The sequence below is a fragment of the Fundulus heteroclitus genome, chromosome 19, assembly GCF_011125445.2.
Source record: "Fundulus heteroclitus isolate FHET01 chromosome 19, MU-UCD_Fhet_4.1, whole genome shotgun sequence".
NCBI lineage: Eukaryota > Metazoa > Chordata > Actinopteri > Cyprinodontiformes > Fundulidae > Fundulus > Fundulus heteroclitus.
This window is the reverse complement of record NC_046379.1, coordinates 6,854,010-6,874,520: the sequence shown is the minus strand read 5'-3', so window position 1 is coordinate 6,874,520 and position 20,511 is coordinate 6,854,010. Positions and strand designations below refer to the sequence as shown.

At 42.9% G+C, this 20,511-nt stretch overlaps 1 protein-coding gene across 1 annotated transcript in view; it reads left to right on the top strand.

Moving 5' to 3' along the window:
* The window catches only part of mnat1 (MNAT1 component of CDK activating kinase), a 59,499-nt gene that overhangs the window by 25,318 nt on the left and 13,670 nt on the right, over positions 1-20,511 (top strand). Inside the window, exon 8 of the mRNA XM_021317485.2 lies at positions 8,585-8,706. Within this exon, the coding sequence (XP_021173160.2) occupies positions 8,585-8,706 (122 nt within the window). The remainder of the gene's footprint in view (positions 1-8,584; positions 8,707-20,511) is intronic.

Genomic DNA, 20,511 nt, shown 5'->3' with positions numbered 1-20,511 from the left:
TTTAGTAGAACTGATCACTGCAACGGTGTTTTCACAGGTCTGCCTAAAAAGTGGATCAGAACGCTGCAGCTGATCCAGAACGCTGCTGCCCGCGTCCTCACTAAGACTAAGAAAGTAGAGCACATAACCCCAGTTCTAAAGTCCTTACACTGGCTCCCTGTATCTCAGAGAATAGACTTTAAAATACTTCTGTTAGTCTATAAATCCTTAAATGGCTTAGCACCTAAATACATCACAGACTTGTTATCAGGGCATCAACCCTCCAGACCACTCAGGTCTTCTGGCTCCAGCCTGCTCTGCGTACCTAGAACCAGAACTAAACATGGAGAAGCAGCATTTAGTTCCTATGCTCCGCTTATCTGGAACAAACTTCCAGAAAACTGTAAAAGTGCGGAAAGCCTGAGTTCTTTTAAATCAAGATTAAAAACACATCTGATTAAAATTGCCTTTGACTGTTCTAGTTAAACAGTTTTACTGTTTTTAATGTTCTTTTTTGTTACTACATTCTATCCCTACTTGCTTTTATTCTATTTTCTATCTACATTTTATTATTTTGGTATATCTTAATCATGTAAAGCACTTTGTATTGTCTTGTACTGAATTGTGCTATATAAATAAATTTGCCTTGCCTTGCCTTGCCTAGAGGGGTTCGCCTTTCAGCAGAACAACGAGCATAAACATTCAGGCAGAGCTACAGCTAAATGGTTAAGATTTTTCAAACCTACTTCTTGTTTAAAAGCCCAAGCACATGTGGGTGCCTCATTTCCTCACCTACAGTCTTTCCCTTTCTGCCCCCCCCCCACCTCCTGTCCTCATCACGGCGGCTCCAGCCTGGGCCAAGTTGCTTTAATCATCTCACTTCTCATCACCCTGTCCATTGTGCTTGAAGATGCAAGTTCTTCCTCAGCCTCCCTTTCATTTCAGACTGTATTTAAAACCGGACCTTATGTTGAATCTTGGCTGTTTTCATCAGAGCTGGCACAGCTCATCATCAGGATGGATTTTCTTAGAACTGGTGGGTGGGGGGTGTCCTGGCTAAAAACCGATGTTCCTTTGCCGGCGGAGTGTAAACGTCACGGTTGAGTGGCCTGATGAGGAAGTTGGCCAATCCTGGGGGAAAGTCGTATTAGTCCAGGTGTGATATGTGGTGGGATGGGCCCGGTCTTGCCTCAGGAATGGTCTGGAAATGTTCACTAATCCCTTCACTTTATAGGTGCTCCATTGAACCAGGAGACGCACAAACAGCCATGTGCGGGTGCATGCAGATAAATACACCCGAGCACACAGCGTTTGAAGTGCCTTTCTAAAATAGATGTCCTCTGAAATCAAAAGACACGCTCCGTGTGGGAGGATTCGCTGTTTAAACAGGCTTGTTGTTGTCTGACACAGGAGCGACCTCGCAGCCGAGCACGACGCCAAGACTCGTCGTGCCGTGGAACAGCCTACTTGGCATTTGCTTTGAATGGAACAAAGATTTTAAACGAGTAAAAAAAAGAAAAACACATTAACATGCAATCCGATTCTCAGACGTCTGTGTTTTTTGTGGCAGTGAAGGTAGAAAACTTCATCTTAAATGCGTTTTTGTATGGATGGGGGGGGGGGGGGGGATTGTTCTCAGCTGCTGTAGTGTCCCATTCCGGAAAGCAGCTGACCCATGGGGAATCTTTCCACCTTGGAGCGGCTTTCAGCGCCATCTTAGATGAAAGGCCCCCCCGGTTCCTGCTCCGCCGGGGGGCCCCGAGCCCTCCGCCCGACAGGCAGCAGAGCAGCTGACATACCTGATGGGGCCGGCGTGGGCACCTAATGAAACAGGAGGCACACAAACAAATAGCAACAGCAACACGCGTATGGTGGAGCGAATGTGGGTGGAAAGTTTGTCCCCAAACATTGGTGTGTGTCTGGCTGAAATAACCCGGGCTCTCTCAGGCTTTAGCCCGTTCCACACTTGGACGCTGGAATTTGCCTGCCATAGAAAACACAACGCATTCACACACAGAGAGAGAGAGAGAGAGAGAGAGAGAGAGAGAGACGCTGAAAGCGTGTTTGCTCCCCTGGCTGAGTCCTCTACCGTGACCTCTGCTCAGGAGATGCACTTGTCGACGCAGGCCGCTCTGCAGACTGGCCCAACCTGTTCTGTCTGAGTTGTTGCTGTATACTCACCGCAACCCCCACTGACGTTTGCACTTTATCTTCCTTTTCCTCTTCACTCTCCAGAGGGGGAAAAAAACTGAAAGAGATCTTTATTACATTGTTGTAATAATAATAATAAAAAAAACACGGGTAAACTAGATCATGACGTTTTGACCTTTTCGGTTTTTTTTTTTGTTTAATTACTGCCATGCATGTTAGAGCATGCAGGGGCTCTGGTGAAGAGGAGGGGAGTTTGGAGAGCCGGGAGTCCTGATTGGCACCGGCACATGTGCGTTCGCACCTCGGCCCCCTCCGCTGTCCTGGCCTCGCTTCGGTGGGCCCCCGTCAAGCCCAGCCTGCAGGCCCGGCCGGCCCCGCTTGGCGGAAAGAGGAGTTGTCAGCTTTAGGGGCTTTGCGCCGGAGCAGCTGCCGCTGATCAGGGAGATATATTTAAACTGGTAAGGCACAGGGAGCCAGCAGTTTTTACACTTGCTACTTGCTGCTCGGCGTGCCAGTGAGCAACCCAAAGCCCTTTTATCCACACAGAAGCACCGGCAGCTCCGGGGCAGGAGAAGGAAGCGAGGGCTGAGAATGGGAAGCAGTTAGCATAGCTCCTAACAAGCTATGCTCCACGGTTCCCTCTCCAATGTTCACATCATCACTCCAAGCATTAGTGAGGAGGGCCCCACCGGCTCCCAAAGCCCCCTGGGGACCGAGTGAGTTCATGTGGTTCTGTGGTGGGAAGGTGCTGATGGAGAGGTTAGTCTCTGCAACCTTGACGCGTCCTGCTGAGCTGCAGAATAAGGCCAGAGACTGGAGGAGTGTGGGGAGGGGGGGGGGGGGTGCTGATATTTGCAACGTGGGTGCAAGTTTTTCCTGTTTATTTTGAGTGATGGCCCACGATTGGTTGATCGGTTGAAAAATGAAGCAATGCTTCATAATTAAGTGACCGCTGGTGGTACTTGGGCTGCCTTCACTGGATGTCATTAGAAATTATGCGTTTAAATAATTCCGACGCAGAACCAAGAAAATTAACCACGGACAAGGAGCTAATGCTGGGGAAACTGCTGTGAATAAATAAGTATGTTTCCACCCCTGGCGAATGTTTCCTTTTGTCCTTTTTTGTTTTACATCATAAAACCAAATTTTAATATCAGACAAAGATGGTCCCTTCAGCCGCTCCGTTACTCAGGGGTTCCCGCCGCAGGCCGCTACAACTTTGCAGAGTCTGTTTTTTTTTTACGCCGGATACCTTTCCTGATGCGCCCGGGATTCGAACCCGTGTCCAAGAGTTAAAGTCATAGACTTAAATACACCACAGAGGGACGAGCCTACAAAGACACAGAGTAAATTAAAAATAGTTTCTTAATGAAGCTAATTTATCTAAACCAGTCTTGCTCTGAGTGGAATAAGCGTCCCCAGACCATGATACCACCACTGCCATGTTTGTCTGCAGGTATGTTGAGGTTTTTCTGAAATGCTGTGTCTGTTGCAGACCAAATGCATCAAAGGTGCACACCACCTCCGCTTTAGATGTCTTTCTGGGTTCTTTTGAGACCTCCTGGATGAATTGTAGACACTCCTGGAGTCATTTTTGTTGGCCATGAACTGACAGGAAGTTCCATCAAGCTGTTCCATCTATTCTCCATGTTTGGATTTATGGTTCTCCATGTGGTTCTATAAATGTCTTTGTAACCCTTTCCAGACTGATGGATGCCAGTGATTTTGTTTCTCATCTGTTCTTGAATTTCTCTAGATGGCAATGTGCTGCATTTTGAGATGTTTTGACCTGTTTCACGTTGTCAGACGAGTTTTATTTGTCTAATGCATGTTTTGTTTCTGACGTTTATGGCAGGAATTAGGTTTGGTTTGGCAGGGGCAGTAATTCAACGTTGTCTTTGTCTGATTTGTGATGATTATAAACATTGAAGGGTTACAAAATAATGCCAAAAAAAGAAACCTGTAAGTTGGACAGTTTTACTAATAATTATAGGGAGAAATATGAGTTTCATCTGCAGTTTACAAACAAACTACCTGTGAATTAGGGGAAGCAAATGCGTCTGAATTCAGAAGCTCAGTCTAGGACCAGACTAACAGCTTTTAGCCATCGTAAGCTAAGAATGTATTTGCTACTAGAGAACTTTATTAAGAAAGAATAATGTGATGTAATACTCCTGTTAGGTAGAAGAGACGGTTCCATTTGACCTTTTGTTTTAACGCGGCCCATTTTTAGGCTACATCACAACACAGAAGCTTTATTTGTGAGTTAGTGGTCCAGATGCTGAGGATGCAGAAGTACTCCCTCTGGCTCGGCAGTGATTTCTTCAAATCATCCTTCCCCGTGGCTTTATTAGGATTGATTGCCCCCACAGCTCCCACTTCAGCGCCACAGGGGTGTCATAAGACTTTAAAAACCAGTTACATACACAAACTTACAATGCACGCAAAGTTGCATAGGTAGTGGGTGGGCCTCTGTGATGATAAAAGCAGATGTATATGTTGGCTCTCAGTTCTGTCGAGGCCCACCGGTCCTGTTGCCATTTCTGCCGCGCTGGACGTGGCTGGGGGTCTCTGTCCCCCACCCACTCTGTTGCTCTTCCTGCTCAGGAGCGTTTTGAAAGCAGCGTTCGTGTGTTGTAATTCACACTGGCTTTTAATAGGAGGTGACGAGTTTGTGATTGAGAGAGGTGTTCTGGAGGGGACTCCTCCGAGAGCCCGTCTCTGGGGTTTTTGGACCATATGAAAGGGTGAGGGTCTATAATCAAAGACGCACCGCAAAGGATCAGGTCTGTCTTATGTGGCGTCATGTTTAGCGGCATGATTTATGCCCTGGTACCTGGTCACGGCAGTTTTCAAGGTGCCCTAAGAGAGGAATGCATCAGAAATATCTCGGCACGGTTGGCTGGGTCTGTTCTGCTGTCACTAAAAAATCTGAGGTACTGAAATTCAGCTGTATGCTGCTCCCAGTTTGTCGCCAGCTCCCTCTGCAGCTGCACCTCTGTGGCTGTAGGGGGGTGGGGGGGGTGGGGGGGGGTGCTGGAGGCCTGAAGGAAGACGGATGGAGAGGCTGCAGGAGTGTGAAGGAAGGGGAAAGTGACAGGGATCGGGTTAGCAGGTCCGAGTTTCATTAGCATGCCTGGGATGTTCTGGTTCAGCACCTTTTGGGTTAAAGGTGGAATTAAAGCTACTATTCTACATCTGAAATTAGACTTTAAACTTAGAAATGTGGCGATTTAAATGTGATTCTGCTCTAATATTTATTATATCATGGAATAATGTGCATCACATTTTAATAGGAAAACAGTGAAAAGGTAATTCATTGTGCAAAGGTTCATGAAAATGTTTGTTAGTTTTGATGATTATGGCCCACACGCTGCAAAAACAGATCTAAAAAGTAAAAAAGTAAAAGTAAAATGTTCTTAAAGTTAGTGTATCTATCCTTGATTTGGGCAGGTAAATAAGATCATCTGCCAATGGAGTGAGTATTTTGACAACTAAAATAAGATAATTAGACATCCTGCACTTGTTCCTATTTTAGGTGCAAAAATCTTATTCCATTGGCAAATCATCTTATTTACCTGCTCAAATCAAGGACAAATGCACTAATTTTAAGAACATTTTACTTATTTCTAGTTCCGTTTTGCAGTGCAGCAAATGATCCCCGCCCCCTAATTTTTTGTTAACCAGAAAATTTGAATCTTATTTTATGTTACACTTTGGAAAACATGTCCATGTACTGTCAGTACATGCATTCAATGAATCTTCCATTTTGCATGAACCTCTGAGTCAGTGCGGTTGGGCATGGAGGAGATCAGATCTTGAAGCTCTGACTCCAGCTGCAGCTCACACCTGGTTTGTCTCCCAAACTCTTGACTGCATTCCACTTCAGTCGTCTCCAGGCCGTGTTCATCCCTGGTCCTTGAGCACCTTTTGCCAGCACACTTTTTCCTTCCACTCAACTTTCCATAAGCATGTTTGGATACAGCCCGTCTGAGCAGCTGATCTGTTTAGCTATGAGCTTTTGTAGCTTGTGGAGGAAGTAAACGACAGTCAAGTTAGCAGTCTGACATCCCTGTTTTAAAAAATTATTTTTATTGCCTGCCTTATTCTCATTCTGGTTCTGTACAAAAATTAATTTTGGGTTTTCATTTGCTGTGAGCTATAGTCATCATGACCTGAAGAAATAAATGCTTGGAATGCATCACTCTGTGCACAATGAATGTATATATATTTAGTGTTTGACTGAAATTACCGTACTAAGACAATGTTATTTCCCTTTATTTAAATTTCTTCCATGCACCTGTGCAGGTTTTATTTGACCACAGCGATCTGATTCATGTGACAGAACCAAACCTGCTGCTCTACTAATACAGCATCATCAAGCGGCGGTATGCAGGGAAACAAATATTGGGCTTTCACCACTCGTTCAGTGGAAAAAACCCACTGGATTGGAGTTTAATGCGCTGCCACTGTCACTATCTGTAGCCCTCCCCTCAGCACCACCTCACCTGCACAAACTAAAACCTGCGGCACTAAGATGCAGGCCCAGACTTGTTCTGTTAAAATAGCTGAAAGTCATTCTGAGGAGAAAAAAAAAGAGAGCAGTGCTGTGTGAATAAATTACCTGTAAAAAGTCCCATTAGCAGGGAGACATTTCCTTCCAGCAGGTATGATGGAGAACCCTGTGGGGAAAACCAACACCTGCACTGCAAAAACATATCTAAAAATAAGTAAAATGTTCTTAAAGTTAGTGTTTTAATCCTTGATTTGAGCAGGTAAATAAGATTATCTGCCAACGGAATGAGTATTTCTACCCCTAAAATAAGATAATTAGACATCCTGCACTTAAAATAAGCAGATGGAGATGCATTGTAACTATTTTAAGTGCCAGAATCTTATTCCATTGGCAAATCATCTTATTTACCTGCTCAAATCAAGGACAAATACACTAATTTTAAAGAATATTTGACTTATTTCTAGTTCCGATTTTGCAGTGTGAACTTCTACACAACAACCACGGCTCCTGGCAGCTAACCTAAGTTATTTAGCAAAACATAATTGTCAACAGCTAAAATCATTAGATTGCTGACGGATTTGTATATTAATCTACGAATTAAACAGGAGAGAAATGTTGCCTGTGGAAGCATGCTGATGATGTCGGTGTATTGTGCAGCTTTCTGCCTACGCTCAACAGGACAATGGCGCTCATTGTTCGGTTCTTATTGACCAAGAAAACTTTACATCTTCTTCCTTGTCTTTGTGCGTCGCTTTGAAAGCTCCAGCTCGGCTTTGCTTGCTTTATTTCCGCGTGTGTGTGTTTGTGTGTGTGTGTGTGTGTGTGTGTGTGTGTTCCCTAAGCCAAAGCATGTGTGACAGGCGGGCAGGGCAGTCTGCGGCCGCGGGGCACATGTTACTTGTTTAGTTTGGTTTTCATCAGCTCCCCTCTGTGTTCTGTTGTTTATTCTCCCCCGCTTCTTTTTTTTTTTTTTCTCCCTTTGCTTTCTCTCTTATCTTTTTATCTCCCCTTTGTCTCTGTGTGCCTTTGCTGAACTCTAAAGTAGTTGGTGCGTGTTTAAACAGCATCTCTTTTAATTCCAGGTTTGTTTCCACACTCTGGTTTTGTCTTCTGAGGCTCGCTCAGTAAAGCTGAAGGACCGCTGCGCTCCGGCGCTGGGTGGAAATTCCCTTTTTTTTTTTTTCTTCTTCTTTTTTTTTTAAGGGAGCAGCCCCAAATCTAACAGTTTTCCTGCTGATCGGCTTGATCAACAGCATTAGGGATCATTACAGCCGCCCTCATATCACGGCGTCTGGATCTCTGGCTTGCTGCTTTTGTGCATCTGGGCAGCATTTATGAGCCAAGCGGAGCTGAGGATTTGCCTAATGATGGTGCCATTCAGATTCATCCAAGTTCAGGAGCCCGGATCATGTTTGCATTCCCCCTCTTCCTGCTAAAGTTTCCAGAGTTGTTTAGTTGCTAACACATACTGTCGTCCTATTTCAGTTTATCCACAAAAGCATTGCGCCATTGGGAGGATAAATTAGGGCACCTATATCCATACCAGTTTGGGTGTTTTATTTAAACTTTTGCTTTTCATTTCCAGTATACACTGCGAAAAAATAAGTTAAGCTTTCTTGAAATGAATGTATTTGTCCTTGATTTGAGCAGGTAAACAAGATGATCTGCCAATGAAATGAGTATTTCTGACCCCTAAAATAAGATAATTAGATATACTGCACTTGAAATAAGATGATGGAGGTGAGTTGCTCCTATTTTAAGTGAAAATAATCTTATTCCATTAGCAGATAATCTTATTTACCTGCTCAAATCAAGGACAAATAGTCTCATTTCGAGAAAATTTTACTTACTTTTGGTTCCCTTTTTTGCAGCGTAGTTATCAGAAACAATAAAGATTACTTTGCATCTGCTGAGATATCTTTTTTTCTTTTCTTCCAGGGCCAGACTGTCTCTCTGCAGCCTTTGCCTAAAATACAGGAAGTTCTGTACCAGTACAAACCCCTTCAGATCGAGACCTACGGACCCGCAGCACCGGACCTGGAGCAGCTGAGCAGATTTGGGTATGAATTTATTTTCCTCAGTCTTGGTGCAGACCCAGCGACTAGGCCAGTTAGATTTACGGCTCTAGGGGTGAACGATTCGATGACTTTAGATCACGGAGGACTAGAACATGTTGAAGGTCTCCTAAAAGCAGAGATTGTGACATGGGCAATAAAGCAGGTTCTGTTTATTGCTGCTCTGTGCTTTTAGTTTTATATTCCTCCTTTTGTTTTGGGTTCATAGCCTAGCTTTTATGTAGAAAAACTGCGTTTTACCTGAGTTTGTTTTTTGTTTTAAAATTAAAACACATTTTTGGAGCGCCTAACAGTCTGAGATCAACTTTTAAACATTTGCATTTTTATTTAATGTCAATTGTGTCTGACGCAAGTTTGCTAAATGGCAAAATAGATAAAACTCTTTAGAAGCATTATTTGGCCCTAATACAGTTTTTCAGATTTTTTTTATATAGTAAAATTACAATTTCTCAATGCAAGGTTCTAATCTTGCTGTAAAAGCAAAGTGTGTGAAAACAACCAGCTTGTTCAGCTTCAAGCTAGTTGCTTAGCAGATTTAATTAAATATGAGTATTGAACCATAGCCTTTTAAACACGCACTTTGGTTATTTGCTGTTCCCTTTTTGAAATGACTCAGTTCCAGGTTTCAGGAAGTCGTATGCAAGGTTCAGAGTTAAAAATAAGAATGTAAATATTAACAAGATTTACAGATATATCGGTAAATATGACAGACAAGAGGGTTTTGGTCTTGGTGATGCTCTGAGAAAGGCTATTGCCTTGGCAAAAAACCTGCTATTGTTTCCACCTAAAGGCAATCTCATCACAAGTCATACTGAAGTCCACCACTGTTGTCTCATCAGCAAACTTCCTGGAGGAGTTTGAGCTATGCCTGGTGGAATAATCTTAAGTGAACAGCGAGGTCAGGAGGGGGCTGAGGACACAGCCTTGTGGTGTCCCAGTGTGAAGCAGATGCAAATGCAAATTCTCACCACCTGGTCTTTTTGGCCAAAAATTTAAATATCTGTCTTCAGATGGAGTTCTTGGAGACCTTTGAGTACTTCAGTCAATGAATGTTTTCTCAATCCAGGTGGTTTAGAGTGGGTTTTAATTGATTTTTTTAATGCAAATACCACATGTGGAAAGACCTTTTAGCTAAGATAGTGTCAGACTGTAAGACCAACTTTCATTAATAGCGAACACATTTTGTGTCTGAATATATAAATAATAAATAAATAATATAACCCCCCCCTCCCAACCCTGAAATTTAATTGAAACATTTCCAAAGCATTAACAGTTAATTTAAATTAGGCTCAAATTGGTCTGGAGGGGTGGGGTGGTCTATGGCTGATATGAAAAGTTTACACAGCTGTTCAAATGTCAGATGAAACATTGAAACCAAGATAAATAATTAAAAAACTTTTTTTTAACCTTTAATGTGGCTTTAATATTCAAAAGTCAGCTCAAAACTGTTGGGCAGGGGAATTAAATTTTTAAACTTGAACTAGGGCTTGAAGATATGGCTTAAAAATAAAATCTCAGATTCCGATTAATCGATTTGTTTTCTCTCCCTTTGATTTTGTAAAAATAAACTACTGAAATTATTTTTTTAAAACATTTTTTGGCTGCGTTGGTGGCGCAGTGGGTAGCGCGACCCATGTTAGGAGGCTTTAGTCCTTGACTCCAACCCGCGGTCCTTTGCCGCATGTCTCTCCCCCTTTTCCAACCCCCTTCCTGTCAGCCTACTGTTTAAAAAAAAAAAGCGAGTCACTAGAGCCGCGAAAGAAAAAAACATACTTTTTATTCCAGTCTTCTTGTCTGAGAGTTGATGTAAATTCAGAGCGCAGCTAAATGCAAGCTGTGAAACATGCTTATGAAACAAGATGGCGACCCTGCCATAGTAAACAATGAAAAAATAACACAGAATGTTTGCTGCCAGTGGTTTTAGACAGTGAGTGAGTTGCAGTATATGTCTAAGAAAAGGCTTCACTTGTGTAACTTCAAGTTTGTAAAAAAAAAAAAAAAAAAAAAAGAATAAAATGCCTCACCTAAGAAATACTCTAAAGAAGAAAAAATTCTTCTTTAGAGTATTTCCACAATATGTTTTCCTAAACATTTATTTAACATTGCATGCTTTTACCAAAATATTTTCCCCTTTCAGGACTGACATAGTGCATTGGCCAAAAAATATTTAAAAAATCTTGATATTCAAAAAAATTTTATCTTCATGAATTGCAAATTGGAATTATTCAGAAAATCTTTTAATCGCCTAGACCTAAATTGAACTAATACTTTGTTTTCTTCCTGAGTTCATACCTGCCATTAATTATGCTGTGTCTGTATAACCTGGTTAAGCTCCCTGCTCGGTCACCTGCCTTTCCCACGGTGGGTGGGTTGATCCTCAGGTCTTCTAACAGAGGCCTGAAAGCTTGAGGGTCCCTCACAGTATCTTTGCAGCTTCCAGGACTCCACTCTTCTGGACTGAGATCTCCGTTGTTTCTCCAGGTATCTGTTGGAGTCACATCTCCAGTGTGGTCGTCACTTCCCCGGGTGCTCGAATGACCACAAATACTACTGTTGTCTTTATCTTCCTCTGAGCCATTGGTGTCTCTCCACTTTCTCGTGTTCTTTCTTCCTGATATTTTCATTGTTCAAGATAGCTACAGTGATCACAACAGCTGTCATCTGCTGCTTGTCAATCTTCACAATGTCCCGTTGGTTGATTATTTACACTCCTATGTGCTGGTCGTTTTCTACATGTGACAATAGCATCGGTTATTCTCCATATATCTCGACTAAGGAGTAAAAACTACAAGTCTTAATAATTTTCCTCCAAAGAAAGCACCCAGGATTAGCTAAAATCACCCAAAACCTTCTGGGAGAATATGCTTTAGTCTGATGAAACCTGAGTTTACAGAGGTTTTTAAAATGCCGTATCACCAAAGGAACACCATACCAGAAAAAATACTCAGTTGCTGTACCATTACAGGCTTTTCTTTAGATGCAACCGGTGTTTTTTTTAAGATTGATCAAATTAAAAAGAGCTCAGAAAAAGTTATTTTGCATCCAAAATAACAAAGCGGCTGCTAGAAAGCCGAAGATGCAGCATAACCGTTAGTCCATAACCTGACGCCGCCAGATAGATTTGCTCCGCATATCCATCTGGAAACCTTCCGTTGAAGTAATTTTGGGAAGGGGCGAAAATACTGGTTAGCTGATTGGCCTATGTTGGTGATAGACGGGCCAAATAAACCAATCAGATCAACGAAGCATATGACGTACTCGTCAACATGCTTCGTCGTTGCGACGACGAAAACACAACCACAAGCCAAGCTACTCTTGCTGCTGCAGGTAAAGGCTCGTTAGCTCAGCAAAGAAATACTCTGTAATTCCGATAAAACTTGCTCGATAGCCACGCTAAAGCTAGTTTCATCGGCTGAAGCCGCCATGTTCTTTAGACTGAACTGTCGCACTTCTCGTTGCGTCACACCTCAACCCGCCTCAAAGCCAACGCTGATTGGACGTTCGTTTGGTGAACGGCTCCAAATTTTCTTTAACGGAAAGTAGCCAGACTGATCTGCGAGTGAAACCTTGAAAGCTCGCGAGATCAGGATGGTCTCACGAGGCTAGTTAGTCCATGCATACATCCAAATCAACAAAAAAAATGGCTTCACCACTACAAAATTTAAGGTTTGGAAGAGCGTAGCTGACATCCAGAACTAACTCTACCTGGACATGTATGGGCTGAACTTAAAAAGGTTTCAAACATTAGAGAGATCTGTGAGATCAGGAGAAACTCTTAAAGGTGAAGTGAGCAAATATTGCCAGGTAAAAAAGTGACGCTATAAACGAATCAGAAGCTGCTTCTACAAAGTATCAATTTAGCTGAAAAGGTTATATCAGCTCAGCCGTCTTGCATGTTTTTAGTCTAATAGATTAGAAATGAAGGAAGCAAACAAACTGGCTATTAATGAACCCTGAAATTGTGAAGTTTGCTGGCATTTTATCGGAGATCTTCTGGGATCTGTGCAACTCGTTAGGCCTGGTTCATTTCACGGACTCTCCTCTGATTAACTGAGAGAGAAAAATGCGGGGGAGGAGGCCTGGGAGGTAGAGAAGGGAGTAAGAACCATCACCCCTCGCCACAAGCCGCCACGCGCATCCAGAGCATAGTCCATTAACACACACAGGAAACGCTTTCCCCCGACAGCCCCTTTGGGCCAATCAATCCAGGACGCCATTGGTCCTCTGCTCTCTGAGTGAACGCTGTCCGCCAGACACTCCAGCGCCGAACCCGTCTGCAGTTCTGCTACCTGGCTCTACAGTTCGCCCGTACGCCGGGAGTGAGCGGCTTTTATTGGGTGACTGAGACAAAACGGGGACGCTTTCTTTCTGGGCACGCTCACCGACTCTGATCGCTGCTCCACTCTGACAGGTTTAAGTTCAGACGTGCTTATTTGAACGTCACGTCTGCGCTGGCTATTCAGATAAAGGTTTTAGTGCGTTTTATGCCATCAGGTTTACCTACAAAAGGAGCGTTTAGGTTGAATTGCTGGGTCTTATTTACATGATGTATTCAGAGAAGTGCTGAGGTGTCGCTCCTTTTGACCTGGCTAATCAATATGCAGATGAAACACATTTTGCAATTTTGCTGCATGCCAAAGCTCAAAGAAGGGAGGAAGAGGGGGGGGGGGGGCACTTGTCAGCAGTTCAAGAGTCCAGAAGGACCACTGCTGGTGAGGAAGGACTACAGGCTACAGAGATAAATGAGACTCTGTTCAGTGAGGAACACCAATCCCTTTGGTGCAGGAACACACAGACAGACCAGGTCAAACTAGGGCTGAACAATTAATCGCATTTTCAATATAATCGCGATTTAAAAAAACGCAATTTCCAAATCGCAGAGTCTGCAATTTCTGGCTATGTAACAATTAGTGAATTAGACACGTCCATTAGGTGTTGGTAAAATGTTTAAAGTGGGTTTGCCTCCACATGGAAGGGAAGACAGTTGCAGCAGTGAGATAATCTAACTTTATTACTTGTTTTAGAGTTTATATAATCATACATAGCATTAAGTACAGGTCAATCAGTTTAATACTTAGACTTGCTTGTTGGTTGCACTTTATGTTCAACAAGGATTGATGTCCAAATCAACTGAAAGCTGTTCTCTTGAATAATATTCTGATTAATAGAAACATTAAAAAGTTCTTGTTTTAAATAGTCGTTGTTTACAAACATCTTTATTTATAGGCCATTTTTGTTGCTTGTGGTTAATGCGGAGAAAAGTCAAAATTGCAATTTTGGTTGAAATATATCGTAGGCAGAACACAATAATTTCTGCACCGAGTTTAGATGCTGTGGGTCTTTTAGCAACTAATCTGCACAGCGAGGAAACAAGTTGATTTATTGTTTGTATATGTTTAAAATGACATAAATTAAACTGGAAAAAAAATTGCATTAAATTGCAATATTAAGAAAAAAAAATCGCAATTAGATTATTTTCCAAAATCGTTCAGCCCTAGTTCAAACCACAAGTCCCACGATGCACTGTTCTGTTAAGTAAGAGCAAGAAATAGTGCTGACACTTCTGTTAAGGCTGCAGCTTTTGATTCAGCCAAGTCTGACTTTTTGTCAGATGCATAGATAAGTGAGCATGTAGATCTGCACACGGCGTTTATTTAATCTGGCGTGTTGTTGCTTCGAATGCAGTCATGCTAAGATTTTTCATCCCACAGTTACCGCCTTTCTGATGCAACGCAACAAACGGTAACACCGTAAATATTCATCAGCGCAGATGAGTGACGAGAGCGTGAAAAGTAACGCCAGCCCCGCTCCTGTGACCTGTGAAGGGAAAAAGCTTGCATCGGGTGGAGATATGGATGTAGATGAGGCGGAAGGGGCTGTTGGGGGGGCCAAGTACTTATTTTAAAACACGGCTGTTTGTCTTGGTCACGGCCCACTGTGACAGCAGCTCCACTGGTGATTTGTCTTGGACACAGCCGTCAAGAGACCGGAGCATTGAGCTCATACTCCACCCCCCCCCCCCCCCCCCCCCCCCCTCCCCGGTGGCCCCCCGGCCCTGTGGGGCCTGTCTGTTGCACAGGACGTCCAGTCAACACAGGGCTGACTGGAGCCAGTTTTTTTTTTTGTTTTTTTTTTTGCTCATTTTTCTGCATCCTTCCCCTTGTGTCTTTTTTGCCGTGTCCCTTTGCCCCCCGAAAAACCGCAGGAGCTCCACTCGGCTGCCAGGAATAAGAAAGGCCACACCTCTTTTGCTGTCTGTACCTGAATAAACATGGGCTGAGCCGACATCATATATTAAAGACAGCTGCCTCCACAGTGGAGCAAAGGCTGCATGTTCAGGCTTTAGGGGGGCCTCTGAAAGCGCCCGTTCGGCTTCCAGCATCCACAGCCCCTGCCCGGGCTCTCCTGATGTGCGAAGGTGTGTATGACTCACTACAGAGGATATGACCCCGGCTGTTTGAGGTTTCAATAATGGCTTTACAGCGCTGCCCGTCTCATTGACTGGCAGGTACCCAGAAGTATGCGTGAGCCGTGAGAATTATCCGCAGATTGGGAACGCAACACTGCAGCCTGTGCTCCAAATGTCCCTCGATGGCTCCGTGCTTTCATGTTGAACAGTAAAAGCCTTTAATAAACAAAATCAAAGCAGAGGTAAATAGTTCTTCGAAGACCCAAACAGAAACATATGATGTTTATGTTCACATGGCTGTTGTATGGATCCCAGCACGTTGCACCTACAGGACTGCAGCAGTAGCTGTGTAACTGCTGGCGCCTCGCCCCCAACCCACATCGTAACCTGCACACATCAAAAGTGCTCAACACTTCCACGTAGAGCTGCACACTACACTGCAAAAATGGATCTAAAAATAAGTAAAATGTTCTTAAAATTAGTGTATTTTTCCTTGATTTGAGCAGGTAAATTAGATTATCTGCCAATGGAATGAGTATTTTTACCCCTAAAATAAGATAATTAGATATACTGCACTTGAAATAAGATGATGGAGATGAATTGTTCCTGTTTTAAGTGCAAAAATCTTATTCTATTGGCAGATCATCTTATTTACCTGCTCAAATCAAGGAAAAATACACTAATTTTAAGAACATTTTACTTATTTTTATTTCCGTTATGCAGTGTATTAGAAAAACGTGCACTGGTAATGTTGTTTTTGAATATTGCCATGATGATATCGGTCACAAACGAGACAAATTGTCGTCACTATTGTCTTTGTTTTTCATCGCTAGGACTTTGCTGCCCCTGCCACCAAAATCCATCTGGCTGGCCAAATATACTACAGTACTATGAAAAAGTATCTGACCCCATATACTTCACTAAATATATTATTTGCTTCTTTTATTATCACATTTAAATTATTTACATCATCCAACAACCTTTTAATATTGGAAAAGGCAATCTAAACAAATTCAATAACGGTTCTTAAATGAGTAAACCCAATCCCCTTCCTGTCAAATTGATTGCAATTAACCACAATCCCTGATTACTACCAGACCTGTAGAATTAAGAAATCATTTAATTAGAACCTTTGACAAGGAAACAAAGCAGACCTAAAAAATACTCTAATAATATGATGTAATGATATTCCTGAAGGGTACAATTATATTTCTAAGGCTTTGAGATTCCAGTGAACTACAGTGAGAACCATTATACACAAATGGAGAAAACATGTAACAATGGTGAACCTTCCCATCAGTGGTTGGCATTCCATAATTATTCCAATAGTACATTGGTAACTCATCAGGGAACTCAAAAAATAACTGAACAGCTAAAGTGCTGCAGGTCTCAATTGTCTCAGTTAAGATAAGAGTTCATGATGCAACCGTAAGAAAGAGAGAAACTGGGCAAAGATGGCCTCCTTGAGAAAGAAAGGCCAAAAGCACTGCTGACCCAAAAGAACACATAGATGTGTCCAGTGGTGGGTGCAGCTAACCAAAGAGTTAGTTTCACTAACTCAAACGTCACAAAAAAAATTGCTTCACTACCACTGAATAAATAAGGAAATTAGCAGAACGCTAACGCTAGCTGCTAACTGACATCACTGGGTATGGTTCGCACAAAAGATGCTGCACCCAAACAAAAGGTGCATGACTAACACATGCAGCGATGTATATTTGAGGAAATGGTTGTTTTAGTTCAGCATCCATCCATCCATCCATCCATCCATCCATCCATCCATCCACTTTCTAACACGCCTATCCCCTGTGGGTTCGTGAGGGGTGCTGGTGTCCATCTCCAGCTGTCAGTGGGCGAGAGGCGGGGTGCACCCTGGACAGGCCGCCAGTCTATCGCAGGGCATAGTTCAACATAAATTACTTAAAAATGTAACATTTACACAGCAGTGGAAGCATTTGAGAATATTCTATCCCTCTGTGCCAAGCGGCTTCTTCTTCTTCTGTTTTTATAGTGACAACAACATCGACAATGATGTGGTGACATTTGAGCACGCATAGTAAGCCAGTAACACACCTTCATCTAGCTGCTGCTGAAGTGTTGTTTGCAGACTTATAATTGGTGGAAGCTAACCTGCCTGCTAATAGTTTAGCGAGAATATTAATGCGGCGAATGAAAAGTTGGTTCCGCAGTTAGCTGTTTGCGGATTAGCGGGTCTTTGCCCACTTCTGGATGTGTCTCACATTTGCCTAACTAAATCATGTTGATGTCTTTGGAAAAATAGGCTGTATATTAAAAAAGAATTATCTTTTGGAAGGTATGCGTGTTGTTACATCTGGCACAAAACCAACACAGTGTTTTAGAAAACTAACTTTTTACCTACAGTACATCATGGTGGTGTTAGTGTGATGCTTTGGGGCTGCTTTGCTACTTTCGGGCCTGGATGACTTGCAGTATTTGGACCAATGAATTCTTCTCACTAGCAGAAAACCCTGAATGGGAAAGTCTGACCATCGGTTTGTAACCTTAAGCTGATAGTGTACAAGGGTTATGCCGCATGATGGTGATTCAAAGAAAGCAAATTTAAATCTCATTGGCTCAAATTATAGTAAAAATTTAAAAAAGCAAAATTACGCTTCTTGAGGGGCCTAAAGGTCAGACTTGAATCAGGTAATCTGGGCTCAACACCCGCCAATGTTGTTGTATTAAACCAATCCAACAAAGAAGAGTGGACCAAAATTAATCCACTGTGATGTAAAAAACTCTTCGTACTGCTCAGAGGGATTGGAGATTTCTGTGTTTACTCGAGGTATCTTTGAAACACAGTTTTTAAAGATCTGAAACAATTAGATATGACGAAAATGCTAAACTCTGTTGGGGCTGAGGCTAATGCTTCTCCACGGCCGTGTGTTATTTGCATGCAGAGCATAAACGCATGTCCCATGAAAGTAATTAACGCCAGTTTGTCTTTTTGCGACATTGAACACCTTGATACTGATGAGAGTCTGACATTTTGTGCAGCTCTACTTCAAAGTAAGGTAGTAAATCTGTTAACGTGGACGAGTCCTGTGAAAGAATAAAAAAAAAAAGATCTATTTTTGTTTATGCAATGTGGATTAGCATCTGGATCTGAGTTTCTACCAGAATACTTTTGAGGCTCTGACTGCGTAGGGGATGAAAGACCGACTGGGATCCTGGAAAAAGACAAATCATATAGCGGGGGGAAAAAAAGTAAGGGAAAGAAATTGGCTGTGGAGCGTTGAAAAATTTGACTCAAACCTCAAGTGCTGACAATGAAAGCTAGCCAGAACAGTTGTTTGTGTTGGCGTGAGTTGCCCTGAAATTAGCCCATCTCTCTCTCTCCCTCTGACAGAAGTTGCTCAATGCGCTTCGCCAAATGCCAGTGGGTATGATATTTTGAAGTCTTGCCTCCCCCTCTCCCCCATTCTGAATCCTTAATTGGTGGAAAAAGTGAGTTTTTTTTTTTTCTTTTTGGGGGGTGGGGGTGAGGGGGTGCTTGTCAGGGATCCGTCTCTTGTCGGCTGGGGTGAAGGGGAGCAGCTGAATGAATGGGTGTTTAGTCTGGAGCTTTCCTCCCGGGGATGCCCCTCGGTGCTTAAGGAAGTAGTCCTCGGAGCACTTTCTCCCTGTCTGAGGGGTTAAATAGCCACAAGTAGTTTCTGTGACCTACATTCAGAAACGTAGATCATTTTCTACCCTTAAAACAACCCCCACGTCTTCATTTGAAACTGAATCGATATGTTCATGGGCATAAATCACTCGTGTTGCACACACGCGTAGACCCCGCTATCTTTAACATGTGCTTGAATCGACGCCCGCTCACTGTTCTGGTTGGCAGCCAGAGGTTAATGGGTCTCTGAGTGATGCTCTCCTCCTTGCTCTTCTTTAGCTACCTCTGCATCTCTCCGGGCCTGCGTGTTTATTTGAACTCTGCATGCGTGTCTCTGTTTGTGTGTTGGTTCATGTTGCATTGTTAAGTGCTTTGGTGGGAGGGAGTTTAGCCGGGGTAGTCAGCGATGCCGTCACTGCCATGAGTTCCTGGCAGCTAGCTTTACTAACCTCTTCCTGCCTGCTTTTGGCCTTCCTCCTAGTCTGAACCGTCCTTTGAAATCATTTGGCTCTTGGGATTCTGTAGGACCGCCGAACAGTCATGTCATTGCAGACGTTTAAATAGCATACAAGTCATTTTTTCCTGCCTCAGCTCTCTCTGTAAAAAAAAAAAAAAAAAAAAAAAAAAAAGTCAGTCATGACATTCCACTTTTTTTTTTCATGGATTATTATGCAGAGGACAGCCAGCAGCAGGAATCTCCAGGAATTGCTTTGAATGGGTTTTCCATGTACTCCCATTTTCTCTGATCCCAGCGAGGCACACATCCATCTGAAGGCCCTGATGGGTGTGGAGGGACCGGGGGGCGGGTCAGGGGTCACTGACCAAGAGGGAGCAGGAAGTCAGAGTGCCGGGGCTGACAGAGGCAGACTGATGGCACCTTGGAGAGACCGGTGTCGTTTTGTGGGCCGTGAAGGGTTGTCCATTTTGACACTCTTTCAGGCATAAACGTCCCTTTGATGCTGGAGTTAAGAGCTGCCGAACATGGCACTGGTTAGCAAGACCTCTCCTGAACCTTGTCAGCAGTGGTATTTGATCTAGACCTGTTTTAAAAAAAAAACTCACCAGATAATGTCTCCAGGTTCAAACGCTAATGTTGTATGACCTCTTAAATTAGTCTGACTGATAAGAAGCACAGTTTTGTCTCCTAGTCCGTTTGCCTGCTCATATTCCAGTGTCGTGCCTTGTTTTGCCAACTCGTCCTGTCCTACTTCCATTTTGGGCCTGTAAACAAAATATTCTGGACCCATGTAATTGAACCAATCTTTTTCATTTTATCTAACTATTTTAATTATCTATGTAGAGAAATGATGCACCAATCCAATACCCAGATTGGATACTGAGTAATTAGCTGGATCGGATATCGGATGATTGACGGCTTAAAGGCATACTATACAACATTTTTCAGTTAATTAATGTGTTCCATACCGTTTTAGATGATTAAATGAGTCATTTCAGGTGGAACAAAGGTTTTCTCGGCCGCCCTGGTGGTCTGTGGAGGAAATACCGTACTTGCAATTGCAAGAGCCCTTGGCCCGCACCCACAGGCTCAGAAGTCTCGTGTGCATCGCAAGAGTCGGTCTTGCTTTACGGCGAGAACTCCATGTGTTTTTGACCTGCCATTCACTATATGCACGCGCGAAAGCAACAACAAAGAACCACGTATTAACGTCAAATAAACATGCAAGCATATCGAGTTTTTTTTTTTTTTTTTTTTTTTTTTTTTTTTTATTTATTTATTTTTTGAATGTTGGCG